Source organism: Oncorhynchus kisutch, unplaced genomic scaffold, assembly GCF_002021735.2.
Source record: "Oncorhynchus kisutch isolate 150728-3 unplaced genomic scaffold, Okis_V2 scaffold1315, whole genome shotgun sequence".
NCBI lineage: Eukaryota > Metazoa > Chordata > Actinopteri > Salmoniformes > Salmonidae > Oncorhynchus > Oncorhynchus kisutch.
In genome coordinates, this window is record NW_022263260.1 from 25,432 (window position 1) to 50,163 (window position 24,732).

At 42.5% G+C, this 24,732-nt stretch overlaps 1 protein-coding gene across 4 annotated transcripts; it reads right to left on the reverse strand.

Annotated features, from left to right (window-relative positions):
* Positions 1-945: 945 nt before the first annotated feature.
* Positions 946-18,415, reverse strand: LOC109876377 (sodium-dependent neutral amino acid transporter B(0)AT1). 4 transcript variants are annotated; one of them, XM_031818256.1, is made up of 12 exons: positions 18,065-18,415; positions 12,018-12,158; positions 11,724-11,861; positions 10,367-10,548; positions 10,057-10,167; positions 9,689-9,801; positions 6,876-7,028; positions 6,373-6,529; positions 5,849-6,053; positions 5,442-5,601; positions 1,448-1,610; positions 946-1,199 (listed from the first exon to the last, which is right to left on the reverse strand). In XM_031818256.1, the coding sequence occupies exons 1-12, from the start codon at positions 18,267-18,269 to the stop codon at positions 981-983; spliced, it is 1,947 nt and encodes a 648-aa protein (XP_031674116.1). In that variant the 5' UTR covers positions 18,270-18,415; the 3' UTR covers positions 946-980. The 4 variants fall into 4 exon arrangements, with proteins under 4 accessions (XP_031674116.1, XP_031674117.1, XP_031674118.1 ...); XM_031818257.1 differs by having other exon boundaries at positions 6,876-7,004; positions 18,065-18,412; XM_031818258.1 differs by lacking the exon at positions 10,057-10,167.
* Positions 18,416-24,732: the final 6,317 nt, after the last annotated feature.

Sequence of the window (24,732 nt, forward strand, 5' to 3'; positions counted from 1 at the left end):
ACTACATTTTAAGAGGACTAATTTATGACTTCAGTTGAATAGCTAACTCTGCCCTCTAGTACTGCGGAATGAAAGTATGCCCTCAGAACAGCCTCAATTCGCTGGGGCATGGAATCCTACAAGGTGTTGAAAGCATTCCACAGGGATGCTGGCCCATGTTCATTTAAATGCTTCCCACAGTTGTGTCAAGTTGGCTGGAAGTCCTTTGTGTGGTGAACTATTCTTGATACACAGGGAAAACTGTTGAGTGTGAAAAACCCAGCAGCGTTGCAGTTCTTGATACAAACCGGTGTGCCTGACACCTACTACCATAACCTGTTCAAAGGCATGTAAATATTTTGTCTTGTCCATTCACCCTCTGAATGGCTCACACACAATCCATGTCTCAAGGCTGAAAAATCCTTCTTTAACCTGTCAACTCGCCTTCATCTACACTGAGTTGGAGTGGATTTAACAAGTGACATGAAAAAGAGATCATATCTTTCACTTGGTCAGTCTGTGTCATGGAAAGAGCAGGTGTTCTTAATGTTTTGTACACTCAGTGTATGTTAAGTATTATGTTTACCAATAGATGGCAGTATTGACTCAATATGTAGTTTGCTTCCCACTATCCATAGCCCTTTAATGTCTGCTTTAACCTCAAGAGGCCTCAGGTAGCTTGTGCCAGCTACATTCCTGTAATGTTATTCTAAGTTACAATGAAATACTAAAATGTACTTGGGTGTCCGGAGTCCTCAATCTAAGAAGCATCCTCAGATACGACAGTTTTCATTCATAGACATATCAGTGTTCTGCAGCAATACTATGCTAAAAATATCTCGGTCAGATTCAAATCAAATCACAACACACTTTACAGAATGAAAGAAATGAAAGAAACAGTGATTCATAAATAAAAACAGTACATCTGTTTCTGAAAATGAATATACGTTAAAGGCTGTGTTTTTCTTTTCTTTTTATTGGTGGTGAGCTATTACGGGTAATCAGGTACGGGATTTACCATCCTGAGCCTTGTCGTTCATGTCCATTTGGTCAGAGACTGTTTTGAGCTCTTGCTGTTCAGACTTTCTATCTCTCTTCCTCCATAAACATCTGAAGAGAGCAGTGCCAGGCACAGCTAGACTGGGTATCCCTGCCAGGATAAAGATTATTACATAGATCCAGGCTGGATAGGGCTTCTCCTCCAATGTAGGGAAGTTTTCCTGTAACGGAAGATGAATGGAATAAGGCTTTTAGTATGTCCGTGTTGTCACTGTAATGTACAGCACTGTACCATATGGAGATTATGTGAATAGTGGAGCTATACATGTAAATATAGGCATATGGGAAATCTTTGTTTGTGAGTAGTATGTTAAGAGGCCTAAAAACAAATGACAGATACATTTATGTGTTGCAATTTGGATGTTTTGATTTCAACAGATTTATAGACTTGACAGGTCAAAAACCGTACCGATTCAGGATTCCAGGTTTTATATAGGAGAGTTTCGGTGACTTTAGTGATAAAGTAGAACACAAAGATGACAAGCATGATGGCGGGGCTGACAAATCTCCATGTGATCTGCCAGAAGAGGTTGGGCTTGTGGCCGATCATGAACTCAATATCATCGTTGAACCTGGCACAGAGAGAGAGAGACACAAAACGATTGTTATTATACAGTACCAGTCAAAAGTCTGGACATACCTACCCATTCAAGGGTTTTCTTTATTTTTACTACTTTCTACACTGTAGAATAATAGTGAAGACATCAAAACCATGAAATAATACATATGGAATCATGTAGTAACCAAAAAAGTGTTAAAGAAATCTAAATATATTTTATATTTTACATTCTTCAAAGTAGCCACCCTTTGCCTTGATGACAGCTTTGCACACTCTTGTAATTCTCTTAACCAGCTTCATGAGGAATGTTTTTCTAAAAGGCACAGTCACCTGACTTCAACACACTTGAGATGGTTTGGGATGAGTTGGACCGCAGGGTGAAGGAAAAGCAGCCAACAAGTGCTCAGCATATGTGGGAACTGTTGGACTGTTGGAAAAACATTCCTCATGAAGCTGGTTGAGAGAATGCCAAGAGTGTGCAAAGCTGTCATCAAGGCAAAGGGTGGCTACTTTGAAGAATGTAAAATATAAAATATATTAGGAGTGTTGAAGACTTGTTTGGTTACTACATGATTCCATATGTGTTATTTAATAGTTTTGATGTCTTCACTATTATTCTACAATGTAGAAAATAGTCAAAATAAAGAAAAACCCTTGAATGAGTAGGTGTGTCCAAACCTTTGACTGGTACAGTACATATTTTCAACACCTAGCAAGTCCAACCCAGTTTACTATGGATAGAAATTAAGCTAACCCGAGGCTAGTATTTTTCAGACCGGGCTAGTAGAAAATGTGCCAAACTGGCACACTGGCGAGTGACATTTAGGACCTGGGATAGTAGAATGTTATGTCTACTAGCCCGGCTGGCCAGCACCAAAATACTATAAAATTCCATCCAATCACAGTTTGTTGTGGTAATTGTGTGTCTTACATCACTGGGGCTAAGCTGCCTGCCATCCAGGACCTCTACACCAGGCGGTGTCAGAGGAAGGCCCTAATTGTCAAAGACCCCAGTCATACTGTTCTCTCTACTACAACATGGCAAGTGGTACCGGAGTGCCAAGTCTAGGACAAAAAGGCTTCTCAACAGTTTTTACCCCCAAGCCATAAGACTCCTGAACAGGTAATCACATGGCTACCCGGATAATTTGCATTGTGTGCCCCTCCCCAACCCCATTCACGCTGCTGCTACTCTCTGTTTATCATATATGTATCGTCACTTTAACTATACATTCATGTACATACTACCTCAATTGGCCCGACCAAGCAGTGCTCCCGCACATTGGCTAACCGGGCTATCTGCATTGTGTCCCACCACCCGCCAACCCCTCTTTTAAGCTACTGTTACTCTCTGTTCATCATATATGTATAGTCACTTTAACCATATCTACATGTACACAAAACCTCAATCAGCCTGACTAACCGATGCCTGTATATAGCCTCACTACTGTTATAGCCTAGCTACTGTATATAGCCTCACTACTGTTATAGCCTAGCTACTGTATATAGCCTCACTACTGTTATAGCCTAGCTACTGTATATAGCCTCTACTGTATATAGCCTCACTACTGTTATAGCCTAGCTACTGTATATAGCCTCACTACTGTTATAGCCTAGCTACTGTATATAGCCTCACTACTGTTATAGCCTAGCTACTGTATATAGCCTCACTACTGTTATAGCCTAGCTACTGTATATAGCCTCACTACTGTTATAGCCTAGCTACTGTATATAGCCTCACTACTGTTATAGCCTAGCTACTGTATATAGCCTCACTACTGTTATAGCCTAGCTACTGTATATAGCCTCACTACTGTTATAGCCTAGCTACTGTATATAGCCTCACTACTGTTATAGCCTAGCTACTGTATATAGCCTCACTACTGTTATAGCCTAGCTACTGTATATAGCCTCACTACTGTTATAGCCTAGCTACTGTATATAGCCTCACTACTGTTATAGCCTAGCTACTGTATATAGCCTCACTACTGTTATAGCCTAGCTACTGTATATAGCCTCACTACTGTTTATAGCCTAGCTACTGTATATAGCCTCACTACTGTTATAGCCTAGCTACTGTATATAGCCTCACTACTGTTATAGCCTAGCTACTGTATATAGCCTCACTACTGTTATAGCCTAGCTACTGTATATAGCCTCTACTGTATATAGCCTCACTACTGTTATAGCCTAGCTACTGTATATAGCCTCACTACTGTTATAGCCTAGCTACTGTATATAGCCTCACTACTGTTATAGCCTAGCTACTGTATATAGCCTCACTACTGTTATAGCCTAGCTACTGTATATAGCCTCTACTGTTATAGCCTAGCTACTGTATATAGCCTCACTACTGTTATAGCCTAGCTACTGTATATAGCCTCTACTGTATATAGCCTCTAATGTATATAGCCTCACTACTGTTATAGCCTAGCTACTGTATATAGCCTCACTACTGTTATAGCCTAGCTACTGTATATAGCCTCACTACTGTTATAGCCTAGCTACTGTATATAGCCTCACTACTGTTATAGCCTAGCTACTGTATATAGCCTCACTACTGTTATAGCCTAGCTACTGTATATAGCCTCTACTGTATATAGCCTAGCTACTGTATATAGCCTCTACTGTTATAGCCTAGCTACTGTATATAGCCTTGCTGCTGTATATAGCCTCTACTGTATATAGCCTCACTACTGTTATAGCCTAGCTACTGTATATAGCCTCACGACTGTTATAGCCTAGCTACTGTATATAGCCTCACTACTGTTATAGCCTAGCTACTGTATATAGCCTCTACTGTATATAGCCTAGCTACTGTATATAGCCTCTACTGTTATAGCCTAGCTACTGTATATAGCCTCTACTGTTATAGCCTAGCTACTGTTATAGCCTAGCTACTGTATATAGCCTCTACTGTTATAGCCTAGCTACTGTATATAGCCTCTACTGTTATAGCCTCTACTGTTATAGCCTAGCTACTGTATATAGCCTCTACTGTATATAGCCTAGCTACTGTATATAGCCTAGCTACTGTATATAGCCTCACTACTGTTATAGCCTAGCTACTGTATATAGCCTCTCTACTGTATATAGCCTAGCTACTGTATATAGCCTCACTACTGTTATAGCCAAGCTACTGTATATAGCCTCTACTGTTATAGCCTAGCTACTGTATATAGCCTCTACTGCATATAGCCTAGCTACTGCATATAGCCTCTACTGTTATAGCCTCACTACTGTTATAGCCTAGCTACTGTATATAGCCTCTACTGTTATAGCCTCTACTGTTATAGCCTAGCTACTGTATATAGCCTCTACTGTATATAGCCTAGCTACTGTATATAGCCTAGCTACTGTATATAGCCTCACTACTGTTATAGCCTAGCTACTGTATATAGCCTCTCTACTGTATTTAGCCTAGCTACTGTATATAGCCTCACTACTGTTATAGCCTAGCTACTGTATATAGCCTAGCTACTGTATGTAGCCTAGCTACTGTATATATCCTCTACTGTTATAGCCTAGCTACTGTATATAGCCTAGCTACTGTATGTAGCCTCGCTGCTGTTATTTTTCGCTGTCTTTTTACTGTTGTTTTTATTTCTTTACTTACCTATTGTTCACAAAATACCTTTTTTGCACTATTGATTAGAGCCTGTAAGTAAGCATTTCACTGTAAGGTTCACCTGTTGTATTCGGTGCACGTGACAAATACATTTTGATTTGATTTAATGTTTCGACCTCAACCCCGCCCATCTCACAGAATGAATTTATTACTCACATATCAATACCATAGAGGTACACAACCCCAACCAACTCACAGAATTAATTTATTACTCACCTATCAATACCATAGAGGTACACAACCCCGACCATCTCACAGAATGCAATGATCAGCAGAGGAATGGACCCGCCATAGCTGTCAAAGAGGGACAGCCAGTAGTTCCCTGAGCCTTGAACAAATATCAGTCCAACAATGCAGCAGAGAACACATGTTATCCCTGTAACAGAATAAAAAACATGAGTTAAAGATATTTAATAAAAAGGTTTCAATCTCTCAACATTGGAGAAAATAGGTCTGGATTGCTCATTTCCAGAAACAGACTGGCCATGGGGCAGTTCGGGCAAATGAAAGATAGACTGGTCCATCTTTAGACCAGTGTGGGATTTTGGTCCGAAGGAAATTAATGGGCTGGTGTGTTGTCTGAGCTGATGTACGGTCCCAGTGTTTCCCAGCTCTTGTCTCACCTGTGGTGGACTCCTTGGGCCAACTCTTGGGGAAAACCCCCAGGTCCTGAAGTGGTACCAGAACTCCTTCGATATTGCCAAACATGGAGGACAGGCCGAGACAGAAGAGCATGATGAAGAACAAGACTGACCAAACAGGAGATGCAGGCATCTTAGTGATGGCCTCTGTGAACACGATAAAGGCCAGACCAGTTCCTTCAACCCCCTGCATCAGGACACATAGAGAAGGAGTGGAATTAGAGCCTGTTTTAAATAACATTGTGTTACTACCCTGTATAGGACTAGAATATTCAGTGTATAGTTCCCTTTGGGATTGCCATTGCCATATAGTCAAGCTAAAATAATATTATTGTATTGTCAGTATTTATACGATGAAATGAAAAGCTTGTGGAGCATGTATGTAAGAGACCTTAGCTTAGCTCTAAAACTAAAAATCACTTTCAAAGGAGAATCTCATTGAGCATGCTTTTTAGTCCGGGACTACGGTTAATCTGTGTCTGGGAAACCAGCCCTAAAAGTCATACCTCACTGAGGAAAGTGTTCAAGTCACAGGTCTTCAAGTTGAGTCCCTGAATGACTTCTGGATGTGTTCCATTGAGACTCTGGAGAACCTGATCATAGTTGCTTTCAGTGACGTTTCCCTCGGGGAGATCAAATGTATTCAGCAGCACCAGGATATTTCTACAGAATCATTGTGGAAAATGAGGTGACGTCATGGCCTCTTTCGTGGTAACATTACATCTAACTATGTCACATCAGCTATCATACTGTCATATCGGAGGTAGGGGGCACTGTAAGGTACATGTAGGGTTGCAAAATTCCCAGATTTGACAGAAATCGTGGTTGGAGGATTCCCAGATGTCCTGCTTATCCCATCCTGATTCCACGACTCTTCCAACTGGGATTTCTGAAAAACCTGGGAATTTTGGGAAAGGTGACGAATTTTGGCAACTGTACTCATATCATATCGGATGCAGTGAGTACTGTAGTAGGAACATGTCATCTACAGAGATGGGTAGATTCCTACCCGCCAAGACAGTTGTCAAATCTCTCTGTGGCTCTGAAGCCAATGATGGTGTAGATGACTGTTGCAGCGTAGACGGAGGTGAAGCCATTGACGGCAGAGATGATCACTGCATCCTGTTCACAGTTGTTACTGGGGATCAATAACAACAACGTCCTGCTCAAATCAAATCAAATTTATTGGTCACATGCACATGGTTAGCAGATGTTAATGCGAGTGTAGCGAAATGCTTGTGCTTCTAGTTCCGACCGTGCAGTAATAGCTAACAAGTAATCTAACAATTTCACAACAACTACCTTATATACTGTACACAAGTGTAAAGGAATGAATAAGAATGTGTACTGTCATGACGTTGCCCTGTTGGTGAGGTTTATGACCCCCATAAATACCTTCCCCCCTTTCCTCTCTCTACTCTACAGATGTGACTGTTGGAAAGCCCTTTGTTAACATAGAGAGAGTCTAGTAACATCAAAACAGAACCATATTTCGGTTATCCAACCAGCTGAAAATATGCATTGGTACTTAAAGAATATGATGTCAGATCAGTTGTCATCTGAGACATTGTTACTGATGACAGGATGACATAAACTGTATCTTGGAAAGTCTACACATCCTAGTTATCATGAGAAAATGAGAGAATGGTTGTTATAAAGTAACAATTCTGCTCACTCAGTGCCCAAGAGAACAGACGTTGGTTGTAAACTATGAAACACAACCTTCTCTCCCACCACTACATAAGGCCCTTTACGAAAATGTAACGTTGTTGTTCCCAAGGATGTGAGGACTGCTGTCCATACGTTAAAAGGGCTAATATCAACTACAGAACTAAGCCAACCTCAGTGTGAGCTCTGGTTGCAAACGGTTGAACGACAATAAACTAATGAAATTAGCATCGTGTTCCCGGTGACGTGAGGACTGCTGTCCATACCTTAAAAAGTGTGAATTTCAACGTGGAGGTGACGATCGACACGCCAGAAGGATGAATTTCAACTATACCAGCCAGAATATAGCATGAGCGTATAGTATGGCAACCTGGTATGAACTTTGAACTCTTATTTATTAAAGAAGTGATAGTGACCCAAACCTTTTGTTCCTCAGTCTTCCCCCGCTTTCGTTCAAACCCAACCCCCTTTCTTTGTGTAACCAGCCGTCATATCGGTTCCGTCCACCAGGGACATTTTCTTGCATGACATAATTAGTAATCAATGTATGATCCATCCTGTGTATATGTAATTCTGTGTGATTATTTAGGTATTTAGTAAATAATTAATTAAATCAAATGTTGTATTGCTGATTCAACTTGTTAGCCAGGGTTCGTGAAGATAACCAAGAATTTACGATGTTCAGATGAGACTGAATAAGATGACGATTAATGATGGACTGCTATTGAGGTAAAAGATTACCAGGTCTTTAAGAGTTTATTCAGAAGATAACAGCTCTCTTAACATTATTTCGTGGTGCCCCGACTTTCTAGTTAATTACATTTACACGATTAGTTTAATCAGGTAATATTAGTTAAATAGAAATGATTTGATAAAATAGCATGTCATATCACTTAATCCGGCATAGCAAAGACACGACAGTACATATAAATATATGGATGAGCGATGGCTGTGCGGCATTGCCAAGATGCAGTAGATGGTATAGAGTACAGTATATACATATGAGATGAGTAATGTAGGCTCTGTAAACATTATATAAAGTGGCATTGTTTAAAGTGGCTTGTGATACATTTATTACATCAATTTCCCACTATTAAAGTGGCTAGAGATTTGAGTCAGCATGTTGGCAGCAGCCACTCAATGTTAGTGGTGGCTGTTTAACAGTCTGATGGCCTTGAGATAGAAGCGGTTTTTCAGTCTCTCGGTCCCTGCTTTGATGCACCTGTGAACAGGCAGTGGCTCGGGTGGTTGTTGTCCTTGATGATCTTTTTGGCCTTCCTGTGACATCGGGTGGTGTAGATGTCTGGAGGGCAGGTAGTTTGCCCCCGGTGATGTGTTGTGCAGACCTCACTACCCTCTGGAGAGCCTTACGGTTATGGGCGGAGCGGTTGACGTACCATGCGGTGATACAGTCCGACCCCATGCTCTCGATTGTGCATCTGTAAAAGTTTGTGAGTGTTTTCGATGACAAGCCAAATTTCTGTGTGAAACGCTGTCTGTGAAACGCTGTCTGTGTGGGTGGACCATTTCAGTTTGTCCGTGATGTGTACGCCGAGGAACTTAAAACTTTCCACCTTCTCCACTATTGTCCCGTTGATGTGGATAGGGGGTGCTCCCTCTGCTGTTTCCTGAAGTCCACGATCATCTCCTTTGTTTTGTTGACTTTGAGTGTGAGGTTATTTTCCTGACACCACACTCCGAGGGCTCTCACCTTCTCCCTGTAGGTCTTCTCGTCGTTGTTGGTAATCAAGCCTACCACTGTAGTGTCGTCTGCAAACTTGATGATTGAGTTGGAGGCGTGCATGGCCACGCAGTCGTGGGTGAACAGGGAGTACATGAGAGGGCTGAGAACGCACCCTTGTGGGGCCTGTGTTGAGGATCAGTGGGATGGAGATGTTGTTTCGTACCCTCACCACCTGGGGGCGTCACGTCAGAAAGTCCAGGACCCAGTTGCACAGGGCGGGATCGAGACCCAGTTGCTGAGACTGAGCATGTCCTAATATGGACACCATAACGCTCTATTTTAGCACAGTTGTCGGGCTTTATAACACATTTCAAAAGTGTCCCAATACAACATAGTAAACCACTTTTTTTTCTAAAATATATAATACATTGATTAAACAATAGTAGTTTAGATGGTTGATTGTGACTTACTGCACAGAGTTGTAGCTGGAAAAAGAGATGAGTCCACCAAATGCTATGGAGAAGGAATAGAACACCTGGGCCCCTGCATCCAGCCAGGTAGTTGGGTTGGTCAGCTCTGTCAACTGGGACAACAACACAATGTTTTGTTACATGAATCAGATTTACCTGATTTATATATGACCTATTTATCTGATGTCAGTTCAGGGATTTTACATTTCTTTTAGCGTGAGTTGTTTTGTGAAGTGTAACAGTGTCCCAAATGGCATCCTATTCCCTATATAGTGCACTACTTTTAACCAGGGCCCATATGTCTGTAGTCAAAAGTAGTAGACTATATAGGGAATAGGTTGCCATTTGGACCACAACACTTGACTTACGTTCGGGGTGAAGAGAAACACAACTCCACTCAAAGAGCCTTTCAAAGTCAGACCTCTGATCAGGAAAATGCTCAACACTACGTAGGGTAGTGTTGAGGTGACATACACAGCCTATGAGGAGAGGGGAGACAGGGATTTTACTATACCTTTATTTGTATTCGCAATCACTGAGACATCATAACATAAAACTACCTTTATGCTATTTTATTTGTCCATTTTCCAATGTTCATCCATTGTTATTGGTCATAAGTGGATATAAATGTGAACGTTAACATGTAGTCCTCATCTCAGATAGATTGAGCTGCTCTACCTTCCCAGTGGTCTCGATGCCTCGGATGATGCAGATATAGAGCACGGCCCAGGCACTGACCAGACACAGCACCATCCACCACTGCAGACCACCGTTCTCACCAATGTCTGGGGTGGAGTTCAGGGTCTCTCTGTACCAGAAGTAGTCCACTGGGGAGCTCTGCTCACACTCTGACACCAGGCCTGAGACATTTAGGTAAAGAATTTACGAATAATACATTATTATAATTAGACATACATGACTTGATGATTCATACATAGTGCAATACTTTTGACCCGGGCCAATAGAGCTTTGGTCAAAAGTATTGCACTGTAGGGAATAGGGTCGCATTTAGGATGCAGACCATGTTCAGCCATAGTACATGTACAGTATCTCCAGATTCCATAATAAATGTACTTCTTCCTTGTAATATAGCTGTCATCCTGAGTGTGAAGCATGTTTATCAGGGTTGAGGTCAAATCCATTTCAATTCAGTTAATTCATTCAGAAAGTAAACTAACATTTTTATCCTTTCTCCTCTATGAAATATCTGTTGGCTTTCTGAATTTGCTGAATTTGAAATGGAATTGACCCCTGACACCCATAATGTCTCAAATACTATACAGTACATCTGCGACTCTCTGTTGTCATCTATGCATAGACACTTTAATAAGTCTACCTACATGTACATACTACCTCGACTAACTGGTGCCCACGCACATTGACTCTGTATCGGTACCCCCCTTGTATATAGTCTCACTATTGTTATTTTACTGCTGTTCTTTAATTACTTGTCACTTTTATCTCTTATTCTTATACATATATTTTTTGAACTGCATGGTTGGTTAGGGCCTGTAAGTCAGCCTTTCACTGTAAGGTCTACACCTGTTCTATTCGGAACATGTGAATAATAACATTTGTTGGTTAGGGCCTGTAAGTCAGCCTTTCACTGTAAGGTCTACACCTGTTCTATTCGGAACATGTGAATAATAACATTTGTTGGTTAGGGCCTGTAAGTCAGCCTTTCACTGTAAGGTCTACACCTGTTCTATTCGGAACATGTGAATAATAACATTTGTTGGTTAGGGCCTGTAAGTCAGCCTTTCACTGTAAGGTCTACACCTGTTCTATTCGGAACATGTGAATAATAACATTTGTTGGTTAGGGCCTGTAAGTCAGCCTTTCACTGTAAGGTCTACACCTGTTCTATTCGGAACATGTGAATAATAACATTTGTTGGTTAGGGCCTGTAAGTCAGCCTTTCACTGTAAGGTCTACACCTGTTCTATTCGGAACATGTGAATAATAACATTTGATTTAATTTGATATCTCATTTTACCAATCTTGCATGGAGACGGTGTCTGTACTGAACTCTTACCTGTTAGATTGTAATTGAGGGGACATTGGCTCCAAGGCAGCGTCTCTTGGAAGGAGTTAAATAAGTACCACATCACCCAGGCCATGATGGTGTTGTAGTACAGGCTGATCATCAAAGAAACAAACATGGACGCTATGCCTGGTAAGAACACAGAGCAGTGAGTACATGATGACTCAAGGTTTATTGAAGCATCACGTGTAGCTCTGGTCCCAGGGCGTTTACCTGCTGCTTACATGCAGCAAACTGCACATTATGTGTTTGCCCTGGACCAGAGATAGGGAAAGTGTTGCTTACCAACTCCAGCTAAGTAGGGATGAATTGTTGACCACACGCCTAAACTGCCTTTCCTTAGACGTTGACCAATAGCAAACTCCAGATGGAGCAGGGGAACACCTTCTAGAACCAGTAGGATCAGGAAAGGAATCATGAATGCACCTGAGAACAAAGAGGGCACAATCAAAGCTCTTAAATCATTGGTAAATATCCATGACTCTTACTGACATCTCATGACATACAGACACCTGCAGATGTAATGGAGCGTATATTACAAGTCTTCTGTATCATATATAGGGGTGGCAGGTAGCCTGGTGGTTCGAGCGTTGGGCCATTAACCGAAAGGTTGCTGGATCGAATCCCCAAGCTGATAAGGTAAGAATCTGTCGTTCTGCCCCTGAACAAGGCAGTTAACCCACTGTTCCCTTGATAGGCTAAGAATTAGTTCTTAACTGACTTGCCTAGTTAAATAAAGGTTCAAATTTAAATATGAAACACCTGTACTTGGGTTTGGATAAAAACACAGGGCTCATCGATACACATACCTGTCTATCTAAACATACTGCCAAAAAAGGATAGAGAGAAACAGATGGAGAGAAACAATAAAACCACTTGTGAATCCCATAACACTGATGTCCTTTTACAGAGACAAGTCAATGCACCTGTTGCAGGCAGGAATGGCTGAAGTAAAGGATTTACTGTGGCACAGGATAGTGATGGTGTTGGTGGTTCAATGTGCAGGTGATTATCCCTCAGTTCACAACAAACACTTCTCAAGGCTTTCCTGTCCATCAGCAATCTTCAGTAGATAACAGTCTTTATCTGCCTTAACAGTCCTTATCTGTCATTCGCTAGTAGTCATACGGTTTCCATAGAACGTGATGGGATGTTACCGTAAGTCGATTTAGGCACTCTCTCTGTATTTAGATAAGATAAGAGCGGAGGTGTTTCATTCCAATTATCACACTGGGTGGATGTTACTGGGCTAAAGCACCCTATCTACCCTGGGTCGGCACAAGAGAGCCCATGTTGTAGTTACATCCCTCATTAGTGTATAACCGTTAGAAATAGTCTTCTCGATGTTTGCCAACAATACAGTAGATGGATATACAGTGTCTTCAGAAAGTATTCACACCCCTTGACTTTCTCCACATTTTGTTGTGTTACAGCCTGAATTTAAGAGGGATTCAATTGAGATGTTGTGTCCCTGGCCTACACACAATACCTCATAATGTCAAAGTGGATTTATGTTTTGTGAAATTCTTACAAATGAATTCAAGCCCTTTGTTATGGCAAGCCTAATAAGTTCAGCAGTAAAAATGTGCTTAACAAGTCACAATAAGTTGTATGGACTCTACAATAATAGTGTTTAACAGGATTTTTTAATGACTACCTCATCTCTGTACCCCACACATATGTAAGGTTCCTCAGTCGAGCAGTGAATTTCAAAAACAGATTCAACTACATAGACCAGCGACTTTTTACAATATCTTGCAAAGAAGGGCAACTATTTGTAGAAGGATACAAAAAAAAGCAGACATTGAATATCCCTTTGAGCATGGTGAAGTTATTAATTGTACTTTGGATGGTGTATCAGTACACCCAGTCACTACAAAGATGTAGGTGTCCTCCCTAACTCAGTTGCCGGAGAGGAAGGAAACCGTTCAGGGATTTTACCATGAGGGCAATGGACTTTAACCCTCCTGCTGTGTTCCGGACGAATTTGACCAATTTACAAGGTTTCTCTCTGAAAATGTAGTTCATTTAATCTGATTGTCATGAGGTTCCATGACTTTGTCCACGCAGGGCATCTGAACACACAAAATACATTTTGATGATTTTCTTTACATTTTGGGTGTTTTATTGAACTTTTGTACACCTGTGGTGTTCCCAGTAAAATAAAATGACCGGTCATTAGAAATGAATGGGTGAGACTACAATTAGTGTATAAAATTAAGTTCAGGCACATGCCCATTCATCAGATGGACACACTTCCTCTCTCAGACCCCCACATGCACGTGAGCACACACACACACACACACCTCACTCCCTTCTTGGCTTCCATGGCAACCCCCACAGGAACCTTTCCCCAATATAATCTTTCCCCCGAGGGAACCACACCTGTTGGCATTCTCACAAACAATTGCAACATTGTTTTAATAATATATATAACTTTTCTTGCAGCTCTGGTATATAAAGCTTTTTTGAGGCCTTGCTCACAATTCATTCTGTGGCAGCACAATGACCAAACGATATACTGTATGTGAGTCTCTAGATCATATCTTTGATCATATCACTGGTGAGGAGGATAGAGTCCTTGTTAAACTTTGACACAAAGTAGTCTGTGATAAATAGCTCAATATGTTTTATCTGAGTATTTGTTATAGTCAAAATAATCCATACATTATGCTTATTCTACCCATAAACGAGTTGTATGAGCCCAGGGCAATGAGGCCTACAGACCACAAAAAGCAAATGGAAGTTCAAAACTTGTAATGTTCACAAGAACTTAAGTTTATAAAAGATCTAACACAACATTAGGTGATAATATATGCATTATTATGGATTTATAATCATCTATAATGGGGTGGTCATTTTGGACAGGGAACACAGAATGAATTAACATGAAACGAACTCAACAGGAGGGTCATTAAAACAGTTACAGAGTTTAATGGCTGTGATGGGAGAACATTGAGGATGGATCAACAACATTATAGTCATTACACAATGCTAAACTAATTTACAGAGAGAAAATAACTCAAATATTGTATAGAACAAAAATATTCCAAAACATGCATCCTGTATGAAATAAGGCACTAAAGTAATAATGCAAACAATTTGAATTAACTTTATGTCCTGAATACAAAGTGTTATGTTTGGGGCAAATCCAACATCCCTGAACTCCACTCTTCATTTTTTTCAAGCACGGTGGTGGCTGCATCATGGTATGGGTATGCTTGTCATCGACTGGGGAGATTTATAGGATAAAACGAAACCTAAAAGAACTAAGCACAGGAAAAATCCTAGAGGAAAACCTGGTTCAGTTTGCTTTCCAACAGACACTGGGAGACGTTCACCTTTCAGCAGGACAATAACCTTAAACACAAGGCCAAATATACACTGGAGTTGCTTACCAAGACGACATTCAATGTTCCTGAGTGGCTAGTTACAGATTTTACTTTAATATTGTTCAATCCAGGTGTGCAAAGCTTTAAAAAGATTTACCCAGAAAGACTCACAGCTGTAATTGCTGCCATGTGTGATTCTAACATGTATTGACTCAGGGGTTGTGAATACTTATGTAATTGTATATTTCAACACATTTGCAAACATTTGAATTCAGGCTGTAACACAACAAAATGTGGAATAAGTCAAGGGTATGAATACTTCTGAAGGCACTGTAGCATCATGTGTTTGGCGACATGGGCAAAGTGCAAATGAATAAACTCTGTTGTATTAACTGACAATCAGTTAGATATTTTTCCTGGGATCTATCTATAGACTCCAGGCATGTCCTCTCCATCAGTCATTGACAAGTCATTATGACTGGAGGTGTGATGTAAATCAAGCTTTAACACCTATACAAGGCCTGTCAGCATAAGTAGTAGTAATAGATTACTACATCAGCTAATAAAATGCAGTGTTTTGGTGCTGCTGGAGCCTCCATAGAGACAGATCACCATGGAGCCTCCATAGAGACAGATCACCATGGAGCCTCCATAGAGACAGATCACCATGGAGCCTCCATAGAGACAGATCACCATGGAGCCTCCATAGAGACAGATCACCATGAAGCTTACCATAGAGAGACAGATCACCACGGAGCTCCCATAGAGACAGATCAATCACCATGGAGCCTCCATAGAGACAGATCAACCATGGAGACTCCATATAGACCAGATCACCACTGAGCCTCCAATAGACAGATCACCATGGAGCCTCCCAGCGAAGACAGATCAGACCATGAAGCTTCCATAGAGACAGATCACCACGGAGCCTCCATAGAGACAGATCACCATGGAGCTTCCATAGAGACAGAACCCCATGAGCAGCCTCCATAGAGACAGAACACCATGATCCTCCATAGAGGACAGAACACCATGGAGCCTCCATAGAGACAGATCACCATGGTCGCCTCCATAGAGACAGATCACCATGAGCCTCCATAGAGACAGATCACCANCCATGGAGCCTCCATGGAGACAGATCACCATGGAGCTCCATAGAGACAGATCACCATGGAGGCTCCATGGAGACAGATCACCATGGAGCTCCATAGAGTCAGATCACCATGAGCCTCCATAGAGACAGATCACCATGGAGACTCCATAGAGACAGATCACTATGGAGGCTCCATGGAGATATCACCTATGGAAGCCTCCATAGAGACAGATCACCATGGAGCCTCCATAGAGACAGATCACCATGGAGCCTCCATAGAGACAGCCACCATGGAAGCTCCATAGAGACAGATCACCATGGAGCTCCATAGAGACAGAACACCATGGAGCCTCCATAGAGACAGAACACCATGGAGCCTCCATAGAGACAGATCACCATGGAGCCTCCATAGAGACAGATCACCATGGAGCCTCCATAGAGACAGACCACCATGAAGCTTCATAGAGGCAGATCCCCACGGAGCCTCCTATAGAGACAGATCACCATGGAGCCTCCATAGAGACAGATCACCATGGAGCCTCCATAGAGGACAGATCACCATGGAAGCCTCCATAGAGACAGATCACCCATGAAGCTTCCATAGAGGCAGATCACCACGGAGCCTCCATAGAGACAGATCACCATGGAGCCTCCATAGAGACAGATCACCATGAAGCTTCCATAGAGGCAGATCACCACGGAGCCTCCATAGAGGCACGATCACCACGGAGCCTCCAAGAGACAGATCACCATGGAGCCTCCATAGAGACAGATCACCATGGAGCCTCCATAGAGACAGATCACCATGGAGCCTCCATAGAGACAGATCACCATGAAAGCTTCCATAGCAGACAGAACACCATGGAGCCTCATAGAGACAGATCACCATGGAGCCTCCATAGAGACAGATCACCATGGAGCCTCCATAGAGACAGATCACCACGGAGCCTCCATAGAGGCAGATCACCATGAAGCCTCCATAGAGACAGATCACCATGGAGCCTCCATAGAGACAGATCACCATGGAGCCTCCATAGAGACAGAACACCATGGTTAGACTACACATAAACTAGTGACATAAACAGCAAACATGTTTTTCACTGTTCTCATTAGTTCTGTGTTTTTATTGTATTGTAAGTACACTTTATGTACCTGATAACAGTGGAACAATGTGTGCAATGTGTAATTAGAATATGTGTTAAACTGCACCTACAATAATAAGAACACTGTAAAGTAAAGCAAAATCAGTATTTTCCCACGGACACCAAATACAGATTGTACATCAAGCAAATCAGAGAAGAACATGAGCTTTTCCCTATACAAGTGATCCCATCCAACCACACCACAGCACAACCCATTCAACACATAAAACCCATCCACCCCTTCCAACACCATCCAACCAAACCAAACCACACCACACCCCATCCAATCCCACCCCATCCAACCACACCACAGCCCATCCAAAGCTTTTAAAAGACTTACCCAGAAAGACTCACAGCTGTAATTGCAGCCAAAGGTGATTCTAACATGTATTGACTCAGGGGTGTGAATACTTACATAAATTGTATATTTCAACACATTTGCAAACATTTCTAAAAACATGTTTTCACACCCCATCCTACCCCATCCAACCACACTACACCCCATCCAACCACACCACACTACACCAAACCCCATCCAACCACACTACACCCCATCCAACCACACTACACCCCATCCAACCACACCAAACCCCATCCAACCACACCAGACCACACCCCAACTAACCACACTACACTACACCACATCTAACCCCATCCAACCACACCACAAACCATCCAACCACACTACACCACAGCACACCCCATAAAACCTCATTCAACCACACCACAGCCCGTCCAACCCCACCACAGCACAACAACACCTACCTCCCCCATGACTCTGGCACAGGTAAGGGAATCTCCATACGTTCCCCAGCCCCACACAGAACCCCACGCAGGTGAGCATGTATTGGGTCTTGTTATCCCATTTGGGCCTGTCTCCACTCCCAGCCTCTTCTGTCTCCAGCTTGTCCAGCTCCTCATGGGACAGGATCCTGTCTTCCAGGCCTGGATTGGGCAGCTGTAGTCTCATGGTTCCTCGGGTGAAGATGGCCAGGTTCAGCAGTGTGACAGGGGAGAGCTAGTCTCTAGGTAACCGGTAGCTGGTACACTAGCTGAGGTGTGGAAAAACTGGTTGCCAATTTTGCAAAACAGCCTTTCAGCTGAACTTGTTTAGTAGATGATTGCTTTACCAAGCTGAAGAGTGACACGTGAAGTTATCTTGTCAAGTGTGACTCCACCAAAACAACACATTCATCAATAAGTGCTATATTATCTGAGAGGGAGGTGTCAGGGATGAGTCATCCTGTATCTCATATCCTACTGTATATCCACTCTTTCTGATAATGAGGAGTATGACACCCGAGGGTCAAATAGTGATGTTTAACCTCTAGGCTATATGGTTCAACATGCAATGTCAGAGAGGTTATAAAACAAGCTCAGTAAAACGTATGGCCAGGTAAATGGTTTATGATTAAAGATCAGTAATCGTGTTGAGGCCCAGTGTTTCTTTGATCATGTCTGATGGTCAGGATAAAACCCTGGCCTTAATCATGTTCCTTGTGTCTCTCATCTATAGAAAGTCAGTATTTTGATGGCTCAGCAGAAAGGGAAAGGGGGATACCTAGTCAGTTGTTCAACTGAATGCATTCAACTGAAATGTGTCTTCTGCATTTAACCCAACCTCTCTGAATCAGAGAGGTGCAGGGGGCTGCCTTAATCCACATCCACGTCATCAGCACCTGGGGAACAGTGGGTTAACTCCCTTGCTCAGGGGCATTAATCCACATCCACATCATCAGCACTTGGGGAACAGTGGGTTAACTGCCTTGCTCAGGGGCAGAAGGGCATTTTTTTTAAACCTTTTTACCTTTTTACCTTGTCAGCTCGGGGATTCGAACACAAACTGTTGTATTCGGGCATGTGACAAATATAATTTGATTTGATTTTGATTTGAACATGGCAACACAAAACCAGAACAAATCATATCATCGTTATTAATATAATTATAGCTATAGGTAACATATAATCATTTCCTTTATCCAATCAATTCATACAACAACAATCTTCCAAAGTTTCAGTATCTGTCGTCAGTAAGCTACTGTACTGTCCCCACAGGCTACAGGCAACAAAGAATTGTATTTCAAGCCTCTCTTCACACGGCCACAGGAGGTCACCAACACGCATATAATGGGAAGGTCCCGTCCTGCATCGCCCTGACAGCGCTGTCTGCTGCTACTGGCCGAGTTTGCGCTGGAGGAGGGAGTCCCTATCCCACTAACGTTACCGTCAGACGCCAAGTCTAGCAGTACCGTCTTCAGCGCAGTCTGCTGCTACTGGCCGAGTTTGCACTGGAGGAGGGAGTCCCTATCCCACTAACGTTACCGTCAGACGCCAAGTCTAGCAGTACCGTCTTCAGCGCAGTCTGCTGCTACTGGCCGAGTTTGCACTGGAGGAGGGAGTCCCTATCCCACTAACGTTACCGTCAGACGCCTAGCAGTACCGTCTTCAGCGCAGTCTGCTTCAGCACCTTGCCTGCCTGGCTGCCTGCAATGCCCTTGGATACTGCCGTCCCTCTCATCGCTACACAATTTACATTATTCTGAACGAGAGAATAATATCTGGAAAAGTCTTCAGGACAGGGCGAAGGATACTGGATTTATATTACCGTGTGACGGCGTTCAGTGTCTTTATTTATGTGAGCCTGTATGGGGCGAATGGAGAGGAGGGTGCATCGATAATTGAGAGAGCAGAGCAGGACTTGCTGCCTGCTGCAGAAAACCTGACGGCTCGGTGGATTTGGATTTGTTGTTGGGACCAGCAGTCGGGCGCGGGTTTGCGCGTCATATCAAAGGATTTCTCCAGACGGAGCGCTTCTACTTTTTTAAACCTGAGTTCTAAAAAAACATATTGCATGGAGACAACATCATGGCTACGTTTGTATGCAGGGTACAGTTCTTAGATGATACTGATCCATTCAACAGCACCAATTTTCCTGAGCCGACCAGACCGCCTCAGTACACTTTCAGGGAAGATATCCCCCTTATCAATCAGATTGCTGGAGTCCACAGGCTTCTCAAAGCCCCACACAAGGTATGTCAAGTGTTGTATGTCTTTATTAGTTCTGGCAACTGAATTTTGTTGTATGCTTTGCAATTTTTCTATCCATAGCAATTGGAGAATGTAGCCAATTTGGGTTGTTTTGTCATATCAATATTGACGTCCTAGAACAGTGATGTCAATGGTAATGACATAATAATGCAATTGTAACTGTTGCAAACTCATATCCCTAACTCAAAATGGTTAGTCAACATAGTTATTTTACTGTGTTCACTTTCACGTTTTAGGCTGCGGCACCACTGAGTCGCCAGTATGACAAAAGTTAATGACTAGAATATTTTTTTCTGAAATGGAGGACATATTGATCTATTTCAGGACCAAATGTAACCAATCATAACCAATCAAGAGTCCAGTCAACTGTTAACAGGTTTCAGGATGGGTACTGTACTGTACATCAGTGATTTGGGTCAGCCTACACAGGATATCCATGGCTATGACTCCCCACGATAGCAATGACTGCATGTAATCCACAGCTCAGTGGCATTAATACTTTCCTCTAATCAGTATGGAGAAACCATTAATGGGTGTAAAGTAAACATCCTCTTGATTGATGCTACCGGCCTGGGAGAATGAGACATCATTGGTTTGACAGTCAATTCAAACCATTTCCAAAATGTAAACAACCTATGAATACTGTGCCAGAGGACTAGTTTAAGGGGCGGTGTTCGTGTGGTATTCACTGGAGTCTAGTGGAACGCTGCATGCATGGACAGCTGATGAGGACCATGCTGGAATGTATGGACAGACCTAGGCCTTGTCCCAAAGAGCATCCTTTTCCCTATATAGAGCACTTCTTTTGACAACGGCCCATAGGGTATTCAGCATTCCATAACTCAGAGGAACTAGGTCAAAAGAAGTGTACTACATACCTAGGGGATTGGCTTCCATTTGGGACACAGTCTATAGATTGGACGGGTGTGAACTAGACTGCCATGCCATGGCCTTGGTCAGAGGGACAAGCAGCTGTGACCGTTCAATGGTTTTCTCCCTAGGCAGATGGGTTGCCTTGCCTAGCCCACATGAACCATGTTCCTGCTGCCCTAGTCTGGCATGTCTGAGACTAGTTAATTGGTGACCACAACAGTAAACCTCTGTTTAGCTGACCTGATCTCTTCACCACAACTAGGGTTGCAAAGCTACCAGTAATTAACCAGCGTTATCGGAGCCTTCTGTGAATGTAATTAACAGAGCATCTATGGCAATCTAATGTAAACTTTGTCATTTATACTAGAATAACTTAACAAAATATATATGAATATATATATATAGTATTCATGTTTATATCTGTGTCCATATTGTCCATGAGTTTCTAGTAAATAGACCATATGGTTTAAATAAAAATGGTCTAATTCATTTTTAAAAAGCATCTAATCAAGAATGGCATTATTTTCAAATAACTCTGCAACTCTTCCAACCAATGACTTTTTTCACACCTGCCACCAGTTTAACGCCAAAACATTTACAACAAATACATGTTGACGACATAGTAAAATAAATACAAGTGTGTAAAAACAAAAGAGGATATTTCATGCTGAAACCCTCATATTAAACACCAATGATATTCACTAAGTTGATGGTTTATTTTTAGGAGAATGTTTTACAGCTTTGTCATTCTGATGTAGAGGACCAGAGATTATTAGACACCTGAGATAACCTGAAGTACCCACAAGGGCCACTAGATGTAGAGGACCAGAGATTATTAGACACCTGAGATAACCTGAAGTACCCACAAGGGTCACTAGATGTAGAGGACCAGAGATTATTAGACACCTGAGATAACCTGAAGTACCCACAAGGGCCACTAGATGTAGAGGACCAGAGATTATTAGACACCTGAGATAACCTGAAGTACCCACAAGGGCCACTAGATGTAGAGGACCAGAGATTATTAGACACCTGAGATAACCTGAAGTACCCACAAGGGCCACTAGATGTAGAGGACCAGAGATTATTAGACACCTGAGATAACCTGAAGTACCCACAAGGGCCACTAGATGTAGAGGACCAGAGATTATTAGACACCTGAGATAACCTGAAGTACCCACAAGGGTCACTAGATGTAGAGGACCAGAGATTATTAGACACCTGAGATAACCTGAAGTACCCACAAGGGCCACTAGATGTAGAGGACCAGAGATTATTAGACACCTGAGATAACCTGAAGTACCCACAAGGGTCACTAGATGTAGAGGACCAGAGATTATTAGACACCTGAGATAACCTGAAGTACCCACAAGGGCCACTAGATGTAGAGGACCAGAGATTATTAGACACCTGAGATAACCTGAAGTACCCACAAGGGTCACTAGATGTAGAGGACCAGAGATTATTAGACACCTGAGATAACCTGAAGTACCCACAAGGGCCACTAGATGTAGAGGACCAGAGATTATTAGACACCTGAGATAACCTGAAGTACCCACAAGGGTCACTAGATGTAGAGGACCAGAGATTATTAGACACCTGAGATAACCTGAAGTACCCACAAGGGCCACTAGATGTAGAGGACCAGAGATTATTAGACACCTGAGATAACCTGAAGTACCCACAAGGGCCACTAGATGTAGAGGACCAGAGATTATTAGACACCTGAGATAACCTGAAGTACCCACATGGGCCACTAGATGTCTTGTGACAGATTACATCAAATCTTTGAAAGATAGCAAAATTCTTGTAGTTTACTGGTAAACCTAGTACATTTACAGCAATATACACTCCCTTTGCAACCTAACAATGACTCTATTAGCGTAGAACAGTGATTCCCAACCAGGGGTACAAGGACCATAGGCCTACTGGTAAAATACACATGAACGGGTACTTCTGTCCGGGCAGAGCTAAATTCAGTTGGTGGTACAGTAACCAAAAAAAGGTTGGGAACCACTGTCATAGAGGACTGATGCAACAACCACACAATGGCTAATGTGCCCTTTGGTGTCTAACGGGGTCGCTGAGAAAGACAATATTATTGTGCGGTTTTAGTGAAAAGACAAACAAACAAAGAAAGAAAGAAATGTAACAGTTAAACGCTAAACTATGTATGACATCTTGTCATCTTGTGGTTCTTTGCACAACTTTGACTTCCAACTCTGATTTCCGCGCTTCTATTTGGTCCTTTCAGGCCACATCCAGGGATCTATTGTTCATACAGAATGCTATTCAGACACTGCTTGTCCTTTTGATTAACCAGTCTTTGAAAGTCTATACTCAGAATGCTTTCCGGTACCAATTCTCTCTTGTGACTCTGACATCATAGGTATAGCATCCTTACCTTGTTTAATCATCTCCGTGTCAACTATGCTGAATCATTGGCTGGCTCTTTTGATTAGTAGACATTTTGACCTATCGTTCTCAACATAGCCCTCAAAGCGAACCTACTTTTCCATTTCAATGTCATTTCTCATCTTCACTGGATTTGCCATTGTTTTTTGGCCAATCATGCCTCATGCCTGTCTTCCTTTATCCACACATATTTCAGGAGGTGATATGTTCCTAGATATTCACTGATATGTCTGCTTCGGCCAATAGTTGGCCTAAACCCGTACCATTCTATTGCCAGTTTCGACCAGATGAAAGAAAATGGGCTCTCCTTCTCAGTACCTTTTGGTTCAGCATTCTTTTAGAAAATCCCTAACAGTGACAAATGATGTCAACCAGATGCTTAGGTTTTCTTTGTCTCTGATGATCATTCAGAGGATCCCTCCCTCTCCAGTTGCGCTACAAACCTACTTCCCAGTCCTGGTGGATTTATCTGCATCTAAACACATTGTCAGAGGGCCTCTTCCTCTAACCATGACATTTAAACAGAGTGAAGAGGAGGAGAGGCCCATTGGGTTTGGAGACAGAGGAGCTGACTCTTATGTTGAGCATTCATCTCAGCCCCAGTTGAAAAGTCACGCAGGTCCCTAATACAAAGTTCCTTTGGGATCTTTCTTCATTCTGTCAGATCAATTGTCTTTTTCACTGGGTTTGAAAAGAGCTCTGTAGATAATACGTCACGGAACCCACAGGATGCTGTGGAACACCACAAGAGCCTGGTTTTCATTCTAGAACCCATTCCACTCCACTCTGCTCTGACCAACAGGATGGGAAGGGAACTCTCTCCTCTGAGGAAAAGGGCAGAGAGGGAGACTGACAAAAGGCTGGCTCTACTTGTTTGGTTTCCACACTCGATTGGTCTCTATCTCCTGCTGCACCAGCCTTAGTTTAAGCTGAAGGCAGTTTAGCAGAAGGCCTATGGGACCGCAGGGTGCCAACGAAAAGGCTCTGTGATGCCCTGCCTGTGAACTAGCTGATGCACGAGCGGTTAGCTTCAACTGGCTAACCAGACAGCAGCAGCTGTAGTTGTCCATTAGAGCCCAGGCAGATACCAGAGGACT

Coding starts and splice junctions, on each gene's coding strand:
- LOC109876377 (XM_031818256.1), bottom strand. CDS start 18,269: ATGAGACTACAGCTGCCCAATCCAGGCCTGGAAGACAGGATCCTGTCC. Junction 5,602..5,848: donor GCCCAAGGAGTCCACCACAG/GTGAGACAAGAG, acceptor ATTCTGTTACAG/GGATAACATGTGTTCTCTGC. Junction 1,611..5,441: donor TACCTCTATGGTATTGATAG/GTGAGTAATAAA, acceptor TCTCTGTGCCAG/GTTCAACGATGATATTGAGT.